This window comes from Opisthorchis viverrini (genome assembly GCF_000715545.1).
Source record: "Opisthorchis viverrini unplaced genomic scaffold opera_v5_6, whole genome shotgun sequence".
Classification (NCBI taxonomy): Eukaryota; Metazoa; Platyhelminthes; class Trematoda; order Opisthorchiida; family Opisthorchiidae; genus Opisthorchis; species Opisthorchis viverrini.
The window spans coordinates 3179272-3197933 of NW_008751662.1; the positions used below are offsets into that span (position 1 = coordinate 3179272).

At 42.4% G+C, this 18662-nt stretch overlaps 1 protein-coding gene across 1 annotated transcript; it reads left to right on the forward strand.

Moving 5' to 3' along the window:
* Window positions 1-742: 742 nt before the first annotated feature.
* Window positions 743-15912, forward strand: T265_12593 (hypothetical protein; the record flags this gene model as incomplete). Its single annotated transcript, XM_009164514.1, has 5 exons — window positions 743-875; window positions 5170-5430; window positions 8010-8240; window positions 10856-11127; window positions 15754-15912. Coding segments are annotated over 5 exons (1056 nt in total), but the record flags the coding sequence as incomplete, so codon positions are not given.
* Between the last annotated feature and the right edge of the window lie 2750 nt (window positions 15913-18662).

The following is an 18662-nucleotide window of genomic DNA, read 5'->3' on the forward strand; positions in this document are numbered from 1 at the left end:
TAAGTATTACAAAAGACAGTCAACGCTGGGGCTATCAGAACTTGTACTTTGAAGCCCCAACCGTTTATTTTTTTTTCATCCATCAAACTTATACTCTTGCTTTATTTGACGGATATTCCGCCTTGCTGAGTGGCAGTTTGCAAAATAACCAAATTCTCTGTTGGTTTGTTCTTTGAGAGATCATGTTGAAACTGTATTCTTGTCATCTGCCCAAACAATCCTGCTGCATCCCCGACCCAAACTTCATCCCACATTCATATTAAAGTGGAACAACTGACCTCGGATCGCTGTCTCACTAGAGGTTACTCTGCATCATTCCGGTGGCATCGGAACGCGAATCTGAACCGTTTGACCTCCAAAACAAGTGTCACAACCACCGATTGTTTACCAAACCTCTGAAACCCAATCAATCGGTCCAAACATTTTCCAATTGATTGAAGTGTCATAACCCGTTCACCGCAAACACCATGTGTATATAGGCTATCGCTTTCTAGCAGTCCAACGACTTTTCTATTCAGCGGTGCATTTCGTTGGCATAAAGAGTCGAACAATTACAACCGAATCAGTAGAGGTAAAAGATGGCTGACACGTTGATATGATAAGTAAATTTCTCGAAAACGCCCTTGTGTGTGTTGTGTTACGTGAGAACTCTTGAACTACGAGTTATCAAAGTGAATGCAGACAATTTGTAATACGTGGTTTTTCTCCCATTGCGAAACCCCCCTCCCCCCGACACAGCTGGATGCCCAAACGAACATCTCAAGACATTCTTGTGATTAATCTGGCCGTCGGTGACGCTCTGTTTTCGGTCATCAATGGCTTTATGCTGAAAACGTTGTCTGGCTTCGCAACCCATTGGGTTTGGGTACCGTTCGGTAAGCTCTTGTGTAAACTCCCAAACATGGCTGTTTGATTTCTTGTTACTTTCAGGCTGGCTGTAAGCACGTTCATGGAATTTTACTCCATGTTATATATCGTGGCTTTCTCATACCTGTCTTGAGTCACTGCTTGCATGGTTTGTAACACACTTCCCAACCTTCTCACCTCAATTAACGTAATCAGTAATGAACCCCGCCGCTTGCCCATGTTACCTCGTCAAACCTTTAAGTATCTCATTTTTCGTCGACCCGGAACCACTGGGTTTGACCCACGGTGTGCAACAGGTGTAGCGGCAACTAATCTTCTATTATCAAGCTCTCACTTTCCGGTGTTCGTCATTTTAGCATTCGAACATGCAGCATTTTACCGCATTCTAAAAGGATAGGGGGTAGATAAATCGCTGATCAGCTGTTCAGATAAAAATGTAGATAAACGAACATAAATAAGAGACAGATTAACGGATAAGTGAATGAGTAAATAGGCAGAGGGGCAGATAAATTTAGAGACAGGTAGATGAATAACTAGTTTCCTGCTTTTTTACAGACTTTGTATCACAGGTATATCAGGTGTATGTTGGTTTGTTTGTGGCACTTCATGTTTCCAGGATCAGCCTAATCCAATCGACGCAGTCACTCTGAAGTGATCTTCCGTCACCTGCATTTTGTCCATTGTCAAAAAAAATTAGAAACACATCTGCATGCCCTTAATTAATCATTGCATGCGAATTACTACAGGCCATTTGTATGAAACGGTGATATTCATCCCCATGGAAGATGACATCTTGTGGTTTGGTGTAAATGCCAATGTAACAACCGATCACGGCGGACGGTTTTAATCAAGGGTGCTTAAAGATACGCCGCAGCACTTTGAGGAGACCTCCATATCATCCTCAAGTCAACTCTAGGGTGGAGAAGTTTAACTGCATGTTGAAAAATCAATTCGGCAACCTCAGCTCTATACGTGGTACAAAGGAAGCGCACCTAACTTTTAGTTACCAAACAAAAAAAGGCTGCTTCACTGGGCTCATTTAATCTGTAGTCACCCAGTCAGAGCACTGCTGGACGTGGAAAGTGTAGGTTGAAAGCAAGAACAGTTGTAGGGCAAACACGCTAAATAAAAAGGCAACGCGATGCAGCTAACAACACAAGGTAATTGGAGACGAATGAAGATGGCGCTTTGATGCAGACCAGCTCACCAGCGAGCAAGCTCCATCCAAAATCAGTGGGTCCAATAATAGTACTGTTTGCAATCTGCCCGAGCCTCAAGGTGACTCAAGAACCGGGATGACGCTTGATTAATGAAAGATATGTCAAACGAGTTCCACGACAGGAACAACACCAAGTTTAATACAGTGGCTCAAAAAATAATGGATGAGCACCCTTGGATGCAAGCGAATCGGCCTTCTCGGGAGAAACAACACATGCAAAAATGTGCGCAGATCAACTGAGGAGCTGGATTGAGGAATCTACCGATAAGTATCACCCCGAGGCTCAACAGATGAAGAATACCTGAATCGATCGAATAAACGGGTATGAATTTATCTCCAGTGCCCCGTGGAGTAGCAGGACGCAGGAGTTAGTTGTGACAACCAATAGAATTACAGCGCCCAGACGACGGCAAGTACACATGGCACGAGTTTCAGTGGAGCTCTACGGAAAAGAAGTTTGCCGATTATGAATTTGACAGTTCGCAAAAGACGGTTAGCTTGGCGAACTGGTATTCATCATATCATCAAGATGGTCGTCGGAAGGTGAAACGATGGATTTGTGTAACAAGAATGTCTTGGAATTTCGAATTTTAAACGTTGTGACTGTTGGATTCCTACACCCGAATGCCGGCATTGCCGGAATGAGTAAATTTGGCAAAGTTTGCGCAAGAATTCAAGTAAAATGATAAATCCACATCTGACTTGTAGATATGTTTGGGAACTTTCAAAGACTGATGGTGACGCCTGATGCTGCTCAAAACCATGAATGTCGCTCATAAATAAAACGGAAAATGACAGCTGAACGGTGCACCGAAGTCGGAATGAAACTTGCACAGAATAGAGTTGAGCCCCTTAAATCAGGCAGAACAGTCTAATACAGGGCAAAAGTGACCTTTACTAGATAGAGTCTACAGTACTCGGTACTTTGAACATTTTTCCACAGTTAAAGAAACGTTGATTGCATAACAGAAGAAGGATATCGTTTAGATATCATTCTCCATATTGAAATGGTTAAAAGGTAGGCTATGGTCCTTTGGAATGCAAGACACTTTATCGGTTGGAACTCTGATAGAGAGGACAACAAAAACCGACTGCACAACAGAGCGAACCGCAAAATAATCAGCCTACTTAAGTAGTTTCAAAGGCCTAGTTTCCAAAAAAAAATGGTCACAACAATTCGTGTAGAAGAAGGGAATAGGGCATCAGCTATACAGAGATAACATGTTATCATCTGATTTTCGGTCTTGGATAAATCAACAAGGAGCACACAAAGCAAGGCAAGAAATAGAGAAAAAGAGCGATAGGACTGAAACGCAACCAGTGGGAGTATTAATGTAAACTAACAATAGCAAATAGAGATCTACGCACCGGGTAAAAGGAAGCACATTCATTTGGGGGTGATGCAACGAAATGTTCGAAGTGAACCATGCAGTGTTCTGCTTATTACGATTGTTTTTTTCAAAATGTTCCAAAATACTGATAGCTCTCTGATGCGCTTGGTGGCTCGTGACCAACTAACACCGATGGTTTTTTAAACAAATTGGAACTGGTTAGAACAAATGTTCAACCGGAGTGCACCATCAGTTGCATAGAAGCACTGGATAAACTGACTCCACAGAGGGTATTCTGAACGTATTCCCCAACGAAGCTTCTGGAGAGGTCTCATGGTAAGGGAAGTGACGAAACACTATTCAGTGATAAGTGATACCACACTTACGGCTAGATGAGAGAAGATATTTGAAAACATTCTGCTCTGGTATCAGTCTAATTTCTTAGCACAAATTCCCACTTGGCACATCTGAACGCATCGACCACATATTACTGATTGGTAAACGTAAGCGGATTTCAGAGGTAGAATCCAACATAGAATTAGAATTCCCGTGGAGCCCCGATTTAACATTACCACTCATTGTTCTCTAAAAATAAAATGTTTGGCTTTAAAAAAGACAAAGGAATACAACTTATTATCTAATTATACATTCATTTGTACACCGCTTTGGTTTTGATGAGGGACTCACCCGGAACCCGGATGAATCTCTTGTTTGTGATGTTTTCTCAAAGGATTGTGCTGCAACAGACCACCTCATGTTGGAAAACGCTACTCTTAAGGAGTATCTTGTTCCCGTACGGTCATGTGACTAGTGTGGATATCGATGTTGATATCGAGAAGCAAAGGGTTGACATGCTCGAAAAGAACGGATATGGTAGTGAATGCTAAGTAGTGTATCACACTTATATGATGCATTGTGATATCTCAACTAGTCCACCAGGTGAAACATGAGGCGACTTGGTGAAGCACATTCAATTGAGAAGAACCTAATAGACGAGAGATTCAGCCGGGTTCCAGATGTCTACCACCAAAACCGAATGGGTATGTAAATGAGTGTATCAGTCGAATTTCGCACAGTTCAAGGAGAACATACGGTCGGCGGAAAATCAGGGACTGTGCCTGCCTGGGAAGCCCTGGCCGTGGGTTGTCGAAGAGTTTTCATAAACCTTTAGAGTAGTATGTCACATTTATCACTTCGATAAGGAGGAAAAAGAAATAGTGAATAGTGAAGTCGGTGTATAAGCATTTCCCGTCATATTTGTTCTTGTAAAGCTTGTCAACCATTTCTTTGCTTCCGCTATCAACACCAACATCGACGTTGGTCATACGCCCCTATGGGGATAAAGTATCGGTCGGCGCCACCTGCGAGTAATGTTCTTCAACGCTGCTGTTATCACTGATAAGGTTTTCTTACATCTGAAAACGTCAGAATGCCATAGCACTAGTCCCTTCTTGGTTGAGTTGTTTCTCTATCCCCTGGATATTTGTTATTCTGACCAACATTTCAGTCAGCTGGTTCTACATTCTTCCAGTCCACACGGTATTGATAATTCAGGTGAAACTTTGACCGATATTTATTGATACACCAATGTTTTTCAGGCGCGCATTTGCCAAACATCACCTCCCTAATCTTGGTTCAATATGTTCGTAAGCCTACCAAGAACAACCTATTAGCATCGACTCAAAAATGGACGACTCGACAGTATTCTGACAGGTTTAATTTCTAACTAAACATTTTACCCCACCTTTCCAGCCTGTTCCTTCTACGGTTTCACCGGTGGCTTATTCGGATTTGTCTCTCTTGCCTCTATGACATTCATCGCCATCGAGCGGTATTACGGTGCGTTACGTATGACTCCTTACTTGATTACCAAAAAGCGAGCCCTGTGGATCATTCCCTGCATTTGGATCTGGTCAGCCACGTGGCCTTCATTGCCATACTTTGGAATCGGTGGGTTTTTTATCCGTGTTCGTCCAACTGACAGATCAATTGACAGCCTAGAACTTTTTCTTCGTTACTGCTACTGCTGTGAGAAAACCTAAAACATAATTTATCCTATCTTTATAGGTGATCTTGTTGGAAAGCTGAAGAGATCGTTGGTAGCCCATATTGTTCGGTTGGTGTTTGAACTGAGAAACTCGACCGGCTACAACTTTTCTTTGTTTGCAAGCTTTTCTAACGTTTGTTGATTGAAAAGTTCGATTTCTGTGCTCCCTTGGAGGTTTACGGTGGGCTGAAGCAAACACAATGTTCTAGTTAGCAACATGACTTTCCTCAAAATAGTCCCCTTTTGCAAACAGTGGTAAGATTTTGCTCAAATGTAATGTTCGTAGGACAGTTTGTGTGTTGTCACATGATAGGCGTGATCAAAGGAAGGATTGTTTGTGTAGTTTTGGTAAGCCTAATGAAGCAAGTCAAACGAAACAGCTCTGCCTTGATTTAGTGCACCGCTGTGATTCTCTTAGACCTGGCCAAATTACCACATGGGATCCTTTAAGTGGAAATACGGGCGTTGCAGACATTTCATTCAAAAGTCCTAATTGGTCGAAGTTGGTAACTGAGTGATACTGGAAATTATTGAACCGAATCTAACATCCTCATTGGCTAATTTGTTGCCAGAAAAATTCACACAGGGCGTCAGCTACTAGTGAAAGGAAGAAAGACAGTAGTATCACCGTTACACTAGTATGCATCTGAAGATGGTGAACACTCTGAAGTTATTTGTTACGCCTTTGTTTCCGTACAGAGCATCATGATGGGGTTCGATGGCCAACATAAAGCTGTCTATTTGGGGACCGAGCCAGGGTCTCCAAGTTATACATTCTACCAACGGGATCGGGTTTTGAAACGACATCGCCTTACGCATTGCGTTGAACATCACCTAGTTTCTACCACAACGTTGTCAAAACAAGTTAGAAACAAGTAACTCTAAATTCCGCGAATCGGGTCGCATATGTGGGTTCGGAAAATGATTCGGCCCAACAGCTGAACGCGGATTACTATGCGCTTTCTCGCAGTGCCACTTAAATGCACCATGCCAGCTCGGTTACCTTGAGAGTGGGATAAAAATGTACTTTGTCGTTAAGCAAGCACAATAACCCAATAGTAGCGGAGCTCAGTGATGTAAAAGCCGACGTGAAACCTGCTGTTTTGCGGCGTTTCTATTGCTCCGATGACTCCCTCCTTTGACTAGAGCTCTTAGGTTCTTTCATTCATCATCATCANTCCCAGTATGAGTTCACATCTGATGGTGGAGCATTTGGAAGAGACTCCAGAAGACGATTCTTGTACGTTCGTCTGACATCCGGATCGGCCAGTCTTTCAGTTGCCATGCGATTTGTCCGCACCTTACGCAATTATGTGAGACCATTCCAGACCGAGGAGCACCGTTTGGCGCGTTTATAACGCAACTTATCTGTCTGCTTAGATTGAGAGCAACTTGACTGTAGTTTGGATGCACGTTAATATGGAGAAGTCGATTCCGCCAGACTGACGGAAAATTTGCTTGTGTTATACTAACAGTCTCAGAAGTCGTTGGTAAAATCTCGTCACCTGAGTTCCGGTCGAGGGTATGACTGCTTAGGACAACCTTGTGTAGGTACTGTTTATTCCGACAGCAGAGCATTCATTTTAGCATTGTGAATCAGTGCCACAAAGAATATGGAAACTCTGATCATTTCTTACACAGAAACGAATATAGAAGGCTATTGATGCTGGAGCATCTGTTTCCTAAATACTGAGTAGTAAACGCAGTAATAAAAAGAGTTTACTAAGACCGGTTACTAAAAGATTTGCGCAGCGTAACTTGGTAACAGTTAAGATGTACCAACTCAGTGGGGCACAGAAGAGCTTTGTTAGCAGCCAAAAATTGTTTGCAAACGTACGAAGATCAATCCAAAAAGGCATGGTATTAGAACGCATTAACGTGCACTTTCTCACCGATGAACCGGAAATGTTCATCAACAGTGTGTCCCAGCTTGTCAAGATCATTTTGATTAGCGCCTACCGAAAATGAAGAAGAAAGGTCGTTCAGAATCCTGTCGCATCACAGCTCAGTTGGGCCCAACGGGAAAGGGAACTAGAACATGCAGAGTGGGTGGTGATGAAAACCACACGCCATCACAGCTCAGTTGGGCCCAACGGGAAAAGGAACTAGAACTATTTCGCATGCAGATTGGGTGGTGATGAAAAACCATACGTTGCTAGCAGTACAATACAAACATACATGTGATTATTCACTAGGGAGTCCTCAAATGGCGAAATCAACAGGGGTACTGGATAGTAGGTCCAGCAGGTGAGTATATCGTACCCTAGTGGAGTAGTGGTAACTTGTTCCCCGCCCATTTTCAGGTTGTACTGTTGATAAAATGTAACATGATCACAACTTGCGGTTGTATATGAAAATGAGTGTAGATGTGAAATCCTAAACTGTTCATGTTCACCATCCACTGTTAGAAACCAAAAAAGTTATCAGGGAACACTTTTCCGACGGGTTTTCCAATTTCGTTCGTTTTTCAATACAACTCCGAGAAAAATTGAAGTGCGAATAATCGAGTCTCTTAATCGTACCTCTCAACCGCTTCCCTTAATAGGTCGTTGGGTACTTGAAGGATTTCAAACATCGTGCACTTTTGACTACATCTCACGTGACACACCCAACCTGGTATTCACAACATGCTTGTTCGTTTTGGGATTTCTCATCCCTGTTACGGCAACTCTGCTCGCCTATTCGGCTGTTTACTGGCTACTTCACCGCACTAGTGACGAACTGCGTCAGGTTAACCGTTGTGAAGGTGACAGCAAACGTTTAACCTACACCAGAGGTAAGTTGACCGAGTCTGGCTCTACCAACTACACCCGATTCACACGCAACACAACTAGCGAATCAAACGTTTACGTAACTGTGGTTTTTTGCTTTCATTTATCACTGTTTAAATGAGCGAAAACTGAAATTACAGACAGCAATAGGTTCTTGCTTGAGGTGACTTACTAAGGAAGTGAATATCCCGTAGAAAAAAAGAGAAAATGTAATATCAGGCTTAATGCACAAAGTACTAGTCAGTACAAATAATTTCAAGAACAGTAATTGAGAGTTGGCGAGACTTAAAGTTTTTCCAGCGAGAAGGAAATTGGAGCAGTTGCATCTATTCCACCAACGAGTAAGTTTTGGAAGTCCTGCTCCCTTTTACGACGACGGTAAGTGAACAATATGAAATGTTGACAACAGCGACTAAATTGAAGAATTCTGTAATTATATGACATATTGGAGGGTCATACCTTGTCAGTCACTCTTAAGTCCCAATTTTCGATCGAATCCCGACAGTACGAGTAATAAAACTTGATGCAAGGTAAAGGAAATAACTTTTGGGGACTTGAGTCATACCAATGAGAATGTTTGCAGATTTTAACTGTTCAGTGCCGATGGACAAGGTTAATTTCTGGCTTTGTAAGCCATCAGCAAAGGGTTCGCACGTAACAAGTTTCCATTAGCTCCCTTCAAAATCAGCGAGTTTGCTGCGCATGCAGTGAAATTTTTGAGTCGGACCTAACCCCAATTTTTTAATAGACTGCATTTCCTTTTAGAAAGCCACATGCAAACTGTGAAGTGTGAAATTAGGAGAGAAAGTAACCTTTCGTTTCCTCAAGGAAAACGCCTATCTCGTGACCCATGAAAGGGAAAAATGGATACGGGCTATCCGTTAAACCTCTGACCTGTTTAAGAAAAGCAATTCGATACTTTGTATATGGTACCTGCACCGAGGTAAAATTTGCCCAGCACATTCAATTTAATTCTCATATACACAAAGCCCTGTTTCTGGTCCCGATTTGCAAACCCACGCATAAATTCGCAGAACATATTGCTTCTTTAGCTTGGTTTTATTATTTGGGTGAAATTTCCCTGGAACAATGGACACTCTGGACATCTTCTCCAGAAAAATTGGATGTCCATATGATGCTAAAAATATGAACAATTTCGGTGATGGTTGGTGCAAATTTGAGCGCAAACTTTTATGCCAGAAGTTATGGCATTTATGGTCCTGAACTTGAAACTGACCAGACTGAAAGTCGTTCATCTGATAAACTTAGACAAATAAAAAATTGAGGCCAGTTAAGCGGAAATAAAATGTTCTCCAAAGACCTTTTATTGTTGTTCATGGATAACCTGGGGGAAGTTTCAGTGCCACCGGCAGATTCGTTTGTTTAGGTATCCTGGGTTTAAAGGCCAAAAAGGACAACATAGTTGTGCAATCCCTATTGAAATCCATCAACTTCAAGGTCGTTTTTAACCCGCAAACTTTCCGAATGGCAGCTGAGAGCCACTGTCTTGCCGTTGTTGCATGTCTGTGTCAGAATAGTCAGTCCTCTGACGCACTCTTTTCTCACAGTGTAGTACTTAAAGACGAGGAAAGCGCTACAATCAGTTAGAGCCAAGTCTATTAACCAGTTAATTTGGTTGAACGATATATTCTCCTAACAAGTGAGAAGAGTACGCAGGAGAATTCAACCCGGACAGTTTAAATGAAACAGCATAACTTGTGAAGGCAAATTTTTGCTAATATTCTGTGCTACAGTGTGCTCTACCGAGAATTGTTAACCAATTGTAGCGTGCGTTAAAATAAGCCGAGCTAATGAGACCGATCTCATCCACACCTCACTGTGATGCACATCAAATACCTGGGTTGAATTTTTGTTGTTCACACAATACAGTGTGCCGTCTGTGAATCTGAAGCAAACATGGCTCGTATATGCGAAAGTGATGTGTCGCAGTGACCCATACGTCACCTGAATCCTGGTCTAACTGAAAAGAAGAAAATACTTGTTTATACTGTTAAGGAGGCCGGTCCTGCCGTTCAGCAAGATGACGTTACTATAAGCACGTTCGGATGATGTATCAGGGTCTCAAAGAATATAATTCTCAACATATAATAGAAAGATATTACCACTTTCCGATGCTCATGTCTGACTAGGTCTTATGGTCGATCTTTTATAAGTAGGAAACAAAAATTCACTAATTTTACTTGTTCGTTTATCTTTTCGTCCAGGAATACCAAAATAACTGGAAGAAAACAGGGTGTTCTTCAAGAAGAAAGCATCCTGCGATTCTAATAGACCTTTATCTACATATTTGTTGATCAACAGGTTGATCAAGCAGGTGCAAATGCTTCACTATTGTAGAAGTATCTAGTGCGAAACGTAGTCCAATCACAATGCCAGTCAGCTATCTACAGCTGAGTAACAAGTTGTCCACGTTTCTGTTCATCAATTTCGCAATACGATCACCCGGTGTACCGAGAAATTCGTACTGTTTCCTAAAACGGATTGATTATGGACAGTTACACTGAGTAAAAATTCCGAAGGTTCTCATCCAATAGTGATAGGCAAAAGTGAATAGCGATAAACGTGTTTGTTGTAAATTCTCCTGCATTCCCTTTTACAGGTTATAGCATACGTCAGATGCGTCTGGCAAAAGCCTCCTTTGCAGCCTTTATTTTGTTCGTTGCATCATGGGGACCGTATGCGACCGTCGCGTTTATATCCATAATGGGATTTCAAAATCATCTTACCACGTTCTCTACGGAACTTCCCGGACTGTTTGCTAAGACATCGGCCATCTACAATCCGTTTCTGTTCGCCACAAAGGATAGGAAATTTCGCCGGGTGGTTGCGTTGCACTTTCCGTTGTTACAGCGTTATCTGTTCAATGGACATGTAAGCAAACCTGGTTGTTGTTTTTTTTCGGTATCCGTTCTTTAGTTAAATTGTCTTAGTGTAGGCAAATCGTTTTGTAGGAATCACGTCCGTGATGTCCTGACTGGCTGCTTATTCCCGCAGTATCAAATCTGAAAACCTGAAATAGCTTAATACCCTTGTGGCGCAGTGGTTGCGGCCGTTCTGTTTCGTTTGTCCCAGTCTTTCCATTGGACTTCACTGCAGAATTCAACATTAATTTAAGCAGTATGACACGTTGCGTGTAATTTTCAAGGCATCAGGAGCTGAGTTCATTAAAATCGCCGCAAACGCACTGCAATACTAGTGTAACCGTGATACTACTGATGGGGGAGGCATGCGAGCAGTATGTTTTCTTCTTGTAAATTCGCTTTGCACCTCTTGAAAAGGGAGATCTATTGCGGAATTTGTGGAGACGTTTTGGAGCATTTGCTTAGATTTGAGTAACAGTCAATGAATAGAAAGTTCAGCATTAATTTAAGCAGTATGACACGTTGCGTGTAATTTTCAAGGCATCAGGAGCTGAGTTCATTAAAATCGCCGCAAACGCACTGCAATACTAGTGTAACCGTGATACTACTGATGGGGGAGGCATGCGAGCAGTATGTTTTCTTCTTGTAAATTCGCTTTGCACCTCTTGAAAAGGGAGATCTATTGCGGAATTTGTGGAGACGTTTTGGAGCATTTGCTTAGATTTGAGTAACAGTCAATGAATATCCAGGAAAGTTCAGGAAGACGCGTTCAAGAGAAGATGGATGTTCAGTTTTTGTAAATAAGATGCATATGAGAGTTTTGCTTCCCTGTCCAATAGTCTATAACTAGTTAGTTAACATTTTCTAATAAGTAACTCCACAGCGAAGCCCTTCTTCCTTACACTGGTGACTGGGTGTAGTGCCCCGATGTTTTTTGGCTTCCCAGATAGAGGCAACACAAGCGTGTTCTTAGCACGTATCAGTAAAATATTCATCCAAAATACAGCAAACGGCACCCTTCACACTATTTGCGTACATTAGTTAACATACAGCAATGTGCTGACAACGTATATTGCTTTGTTCCACAACACTATCCTGTCATCAAATGGCTTCCATTCATTACCAAGGTGATTTAATTCGGGCCTCTATGAGTGGATCGATTTATCGTCCTGACCTGAGTGTTGAATCCCGATCCTCAGCGTTTGGCCTGTTTTCCAATTTCCAAGAGACGAGCTTAAACTCATCCTCTTGCAGAATCAGGACAACGCCCTCCCAGCTCACCGAGTTTCATTGTGTAAATTTACCTGTAAAGGTCATGACTTGACAGTCAGCTGATCAAACGACTGTCCCAAACAAAGGCGTAGATGTACTTGACTGCATTTGCTTGGTTAACCGTAGGTCAAACCGTAGGTTTGTGTGATACATATTTACTTTTACAGTCTTTCGACAATAAGTGATTCTTCAAAAGACAGAAGACAGCGGCTGTTCGCAACTATGCAATACTTACGCTGTAGATCTTCCTTCGTGTGGTCTAAGTCTACACTAGGAGTCGCAAATTTACGGCAGCAACAGCATTTCTAGCGAGAGCAATGCTGCGCTTGGGTGAGTTGAGCGAAGCTAGCCCGCAATAGTCAGACGAATGATGACTGCCAATTACATAGTTAACTTTTCGTAGTCCCTCTCTTTAACATGACGAACTTTAGTTAATTCCTTCTGAGAAATCTACTACTTTTATCGATTAGAGATGGTCAAGGGGTGCCTAAAATTTCAAACTCAAACCACAGCGTGGTGCAATAAGATGTTACTATCCGAGGTTTTTGGGTGCCGTGGACACCCTTTTATTCATGTTGAAATTGAGGACCAAAGCGACCCGCACCTTCAGTACGCTGAAGCTGCTTCTGGTAGAAATTTGTTACTAGTTGTAGCTGAGTTGGGATCAACCTGACAACTGTAAGTGCACCCTGCTGATCTTGTATCAATTTAACGCTGTTTAATAAATCGTACTCAGGAATTAGGTTTGTTTGACTAGCTAATATTTTCCGACCTACCAGTTACGACGGTGATCTTCTTCATTCTGTCACAGGATGCTGCGTGCTTAGCAGCCCATTTGAAAGTTTACTCTGTCGTACTGCAAGTAGTTCACAGGACACTCCCAGATAGATGAAGAGACCGCCGCCAGTACAACGTAGTTTGGTCTTTACGGATTATTCGACTACTTCGGTCAATAACAGCCTTATGTGTTGCCTGGGTAAGGGCTTGCTCGCGGAATGCCTGCCATAGAGAGAAAAAACGGATTTCCCGCTGAGGGAGCAGTGAGTCGGGGAGCTGAATCACTCGGATGTGCTCTACACGATTGATTTACCACATCGACATAGTCAAGCAGATACTGTTGATTGTTTCAGGTGTCTGGCTGGGTAGGCTTCAGTTGAATGCGTTTTCGGTTCCAGATGAGCGATGACCCGGGTACCCCACTGGCAGTCCAAAGTCACAGTGACCGTCAAACCAACTGTAGCCAAGACAGATGAACCCCTCGTTTTCGAGGTTCTTCAACTGAATTCTCTACACAAAGGCTGCCTCATGTTTCAGTTAGTGCAATAGTTGCAAAATCTCAGTTTTTTATAAAGGAAACTACTCACACGGCTGCTGAAAACTCTTAGACAGCCGACGGCCGGCTTCGCACTTCTTGAACTCATCAGGTAGTTTGCTTAATGAAAGTATACTGTGACATCTCAAATGTCATACCAACTAAAACAACAAGAGGTGGGATTTATGCACAACATTCATTTGAATAATATCATAAACGAGAGATTCAGCTGAGTCTGAGCTGAAAACGAAATCGATATGCAAACGAATGTCTGTCAAAATCGTCCCAATTTGGGTTCCAGTAGAACCTAAGGTTGACGGACTGCGCCTGCCTGATGACTTCCAAGGACTGTCAGGAATTTTTTCGGAACCTCGTGACTAGTTTCCTTTATGAAGCTAAAAGGGAGTTCAGGCATACTGTTTGTTTCGTCACTGTCCTTTACGCCAAAGCACTTTTAGCGCCCTATCCGACCGATGAAGTACATCATGTTTGGAAAACCAAGAAATCACTGGAGTTATGTGTGGCGACGAATCCCTCCTAAATTGCTTGCAATCAGTTTGCCAATAAGTCAGCACTCCAGTACAAACAATACCGAATGGCCCACACGTGTCTGTTGTTTCGTAAGAAGAAGCAAGTTGTGATCGACAGCTTAAACTCAGAGTGTACAAGTGATAAAAACCAGATCCAAGAGTCTAATCCGGGATATTTGCTAAAATTTTCTGATTCATTCAGGTCACTGTCAACGTGAAATACTACAACAGTAGTCTCCCAATCACTTCTACATATTCGAGAAAATAAAATTTGCTGTACCGAAGATAACCTGGAATGTTTCCATATAGCACACTAAAAAATATCCACTATCCACTCTATGGTCGAATGAATGTTGTCAGATGAATGTCAGATGAATTTGCCGATAAAAAGGGGACTATGCTTTCCAGCTGTTTTCAATATCCAGCAAGATTTTTTAAGGCTGATCCATGTATAGTGTAAGTGACCTGATTCAGTCAACCTTCACTTCTCATGAAGTAAATGAAAGTGATTTGTGCACTGTCGGAAACGGTCGCTTGACTTCGAGGGCCAACAGAGAATTCCATTAGAAATCACTCAAGACCAGAATGTTTGACAAGAGTCTGACGAAAAGTTTATTCATTTTTGCACAGTGCAAAGAGTGTCATCGGTGTGGGCCTTCATTTAGCCCGAAGTTAGGCTTTCATGGCATTGCTCAGTATATGCCTTGAAAATGTGGCGGGTGCAAACTCGTCAGAGTGGGTGCATGCATTCACGACTCCTTTGATGACAGAATTTTGCATTTCGGAGTTTGAATAATGTAGTGACGTAATCAGTTTATGATTTTCCATCCGTTCCCGCGGTAGCCGGAACACATCACACGCCAGTGTGGCTATGACCAAAGTATTTCGACGCATTTCGAAGGAGACCCTGGTGGTTTGACAGAACGAAAAAATGTGATAAGGCTTGGCTGGCTTTGCCAAAACAAAACGCCAACAACTGGGATTTACTATGATCACCAATTCCATGACATGTGTGCTTCCACAGTATGACATTCACTTTTTGACACTTTCAGATCGATGGTGTAGTGGGGAAAAGAACACCGTTTTTTATTATTAGGCACGTAGGTTTTGCAGGCGTTTTCTGCAACAACAGTAACCCTATCCTTAAAGTGTGATCTTAACGATAAAACACTTGTAAAGAAAGCCCGCAAGGAGTAAAACCTGCACCGTGGATAATCGCACAAATGTGTTCTTTATGAGGTATGGTACATGTTTTTTCTGTGGCAAAAACTGCCGATTAGCCTAGAACAATCAGATAAGTTCGGCTCTCCTAAACAGTTTGTAAATGGAACCGCAACGTTAATCCATCTTACATGATCAGTAAACATGGGCTTTATGCGTAACCGCTTCAAAAGTTTATCTGCGCACACATTACCATAAACTGGGATCAGCCGGCTTTTATTCCAGGTATAGTTAAGCCGGTTATTCGCACTGGCCTTACAAATTTATATTTAATAGAACTTCCCCGTTTTTTCCACCTCAGAATTCTTCATACAGAGAAAATCGGACTAAAATTCATTTCGCCACCGCTAGCCAATCATCTACCTCAACTGGCAAAGAAGCTGGCACCATTGGCGATGACTTTGTTGCTCTGGACCGCTTCGGACCGCATTTCAATGATGTCTCGAACAATTTCGACTCCGGTTAAATCACTTTCGATCAATTGTTTCTAGCCAACACCTGTTGTCTTCACAGTTGTTTGCTTCAGTTTATCTATCAATGTTTGCTTTTTGGATGTCTTTCGTCACGTTGCCTATTTTTTATCATCTTTCAATGTGGCACTTTTGTTGTTTGGTATATTCTTAGCGAATAGCAATAAACAGGTCTTCGACTGTTTTGTCCTTTCTTTTCGACTGACCGTGCAACAGAGAAAATCTAGTTAGGAGGGCAAACAAGCCTCTTGTCCTATACCCTTGACCAAGCCCCGGAAACCATCGTGGTACCCCGCGAGCGAATCATTCGTTCATCAACAGTATTGTCACTTTCAGTGTCACTCACAAAGGAATAACGGTTATTTGAATATTTCTTTGAAATTTATGCGGTACGAATGTAGTTAGCTCAAGCTGATCGGTTGGATGGTTCTCAAAAAACATGAAACAGCTTTTCAGCACTGACTGACCTCACTGACGAGACGAAATCTCAATTAGAACTTTCGGAATCTCATCATACCGAGATCAAAGTGGTTTAGGTAAACCGAAACTAGTCTCTATGTGTGGCATGCACTGAGCACACGATAACTGTACCAATAGGGTAATACTTCCACAAACATCAATGTTTGCTCAAGGATCTGGCGAATTTAAGATCTAATGAGGATTAAGAGCGAAAGCCTATTGAGCCTGCTGACTGTTTGACAGATCGGGCTTTGAAACACGATCGCCAATTTTCTAACATGGTGAAGGTTCGGCGGCACCAAGCATGACACTATGAAACCTACACATGGTGATCAGCAGCCATGGCACCTAACAGACGCATCCTAAGAACTCGCCCAAAATGCTTGCACGTTTGGTTTACACACGAACGTAAATATTTTTGACATCAGCAATGACTGGTTGGGCTCACTCCAGAATATTTGTGTTTAAAGTGTGAAGTTATCTTACTAATGCAAACTTGGAGACGGAGCATTTGCAACAGGTTCTTGTGCTGCGTTCGTCTCGGGGCTAATAAAAAAGGGAGATTAATAAGAAAAATACCAAACACAGCCCACACGATATGCTTGAAACAGACACACATAAAAAAGCGATAAACAGAATGATAATTTTATAATTTCGTCCATCGAAATAATGCAGCGCTGAACAGACTGGTGTAAACTGCTATGCTATGCCCATATTTGTCATTTTGGTTAGCCCATGGTCATGGAAAAATGATTTAATAGCATTAAAGTTAGTAACTAATGGCGTTGATGTGTAAATCCAGGAATGATGGTAAAGCTTTCATGGGGGAGATCGGGAGTGGAAGCTACGAAATGAACACAACAGGTTTGGTGAGTAATCACCACTGTAAGCGGGACCGAGACATCTCTGTCAATGTCACTAGCTATTTATTGACACCGTCTCGGAGTCTGGATCCAGGGCTGCTGAGTTTGCGGGTGGGGGCCACCATGCTTCATTGCCGAATCTTTGCTCCATTTTACTCTCCATGTGAGTGTCATATCAGGGCAATTCTAGCCTGATTTCGAATGGACGAATGCAGTATATGATCAAGCAACCCGTACCTATTGACTGTGGCCAGCTCATCTGTCGTGGACTAGTTATTTCCTCCGGAGAACTTGTCATGCTTTTTAGTAGCGCTGATCCTATATTCCAACCGGACTTGGGCAACGATGACCAAAACAAAGATTTACAGTTTTCAGTTACCAGGTTTTCGACTCGTATAACAATATGGAGCGTGCCCTAGCATTGTAGACCCAATTCTTGACCGACAAGTTGGTATCGTCCATACCACTGGTGATAGGGGTCACCAAATGCTATTCTGACCTTCCTGATCCTGATGGGAAAGTCGTCTTGAAATGGATCACCGGAGCTGGTACACCAGATAGAAAATGTGTATACTATTTCGGTCGGCTCATTCGCAAGCACGATGCTTTTATTTGACCCCAATTAATCCTGCAGCAGCAGGATTAATTGGAGCAGTCTGAGGCAAGATTGGTTAGAATATCTTACGTTGCACTTAAATCCAAGAAAACTTATGTCATCTACTTGGTTTGCATCTTTCAGCAAACACTATGAGACCATTTTGACCCCACGCGAGTCAGAGGCTAATAGTAGGTCTCCCTTGAGCACAGTGATCACTAGGTTGAAGAAGAAAGGAGAAAGGGGATACCTTGCCCGGCAATGTTGTAGTGAACCCAAGCGAAAGCTGAGCGCAGATGTCTGCCGGCGCATGCCGCCACGTATCTGAGAGGTGATTCAACTGCAAGCCAAAATTACACAAATTATTTGTTCCAAATTACCGCCTAGCTGGGACAAAGAGCGTTACATGACCACCAGTAATCCAAGGGCAAGAGCCCTAGTCACCCGACTGTAGTATTTACTATCTGCCTCCCGCGGAATGCTAGTCCAGTAGAATACATCTGTCGCTTGATATTGGTGCATGCTTCAACCAAGATTTGAACCCTAAAGACTCCCCAATTCACTTTTTTACTTATTTTCCTCCATGAACAAGTGGTTAGGTTTAAACCATTTGCTTTGCCCTCCCAGCTTTGTGGCGTTCGATTCTTGGAAGGGCTATACCAAACCAAGGTCTCCTGCCATAAGCTGTACCAGATGAAAATAAGTATCTGATATTAGGGTAGCCGAAATTTCCTATTTAAACTGGCTACCGAGTGCAAAAGTGGTTACTAGACATATATTACACGTATCCTCATATTGAGCGGAGCAGCATTTCCCACGGTGA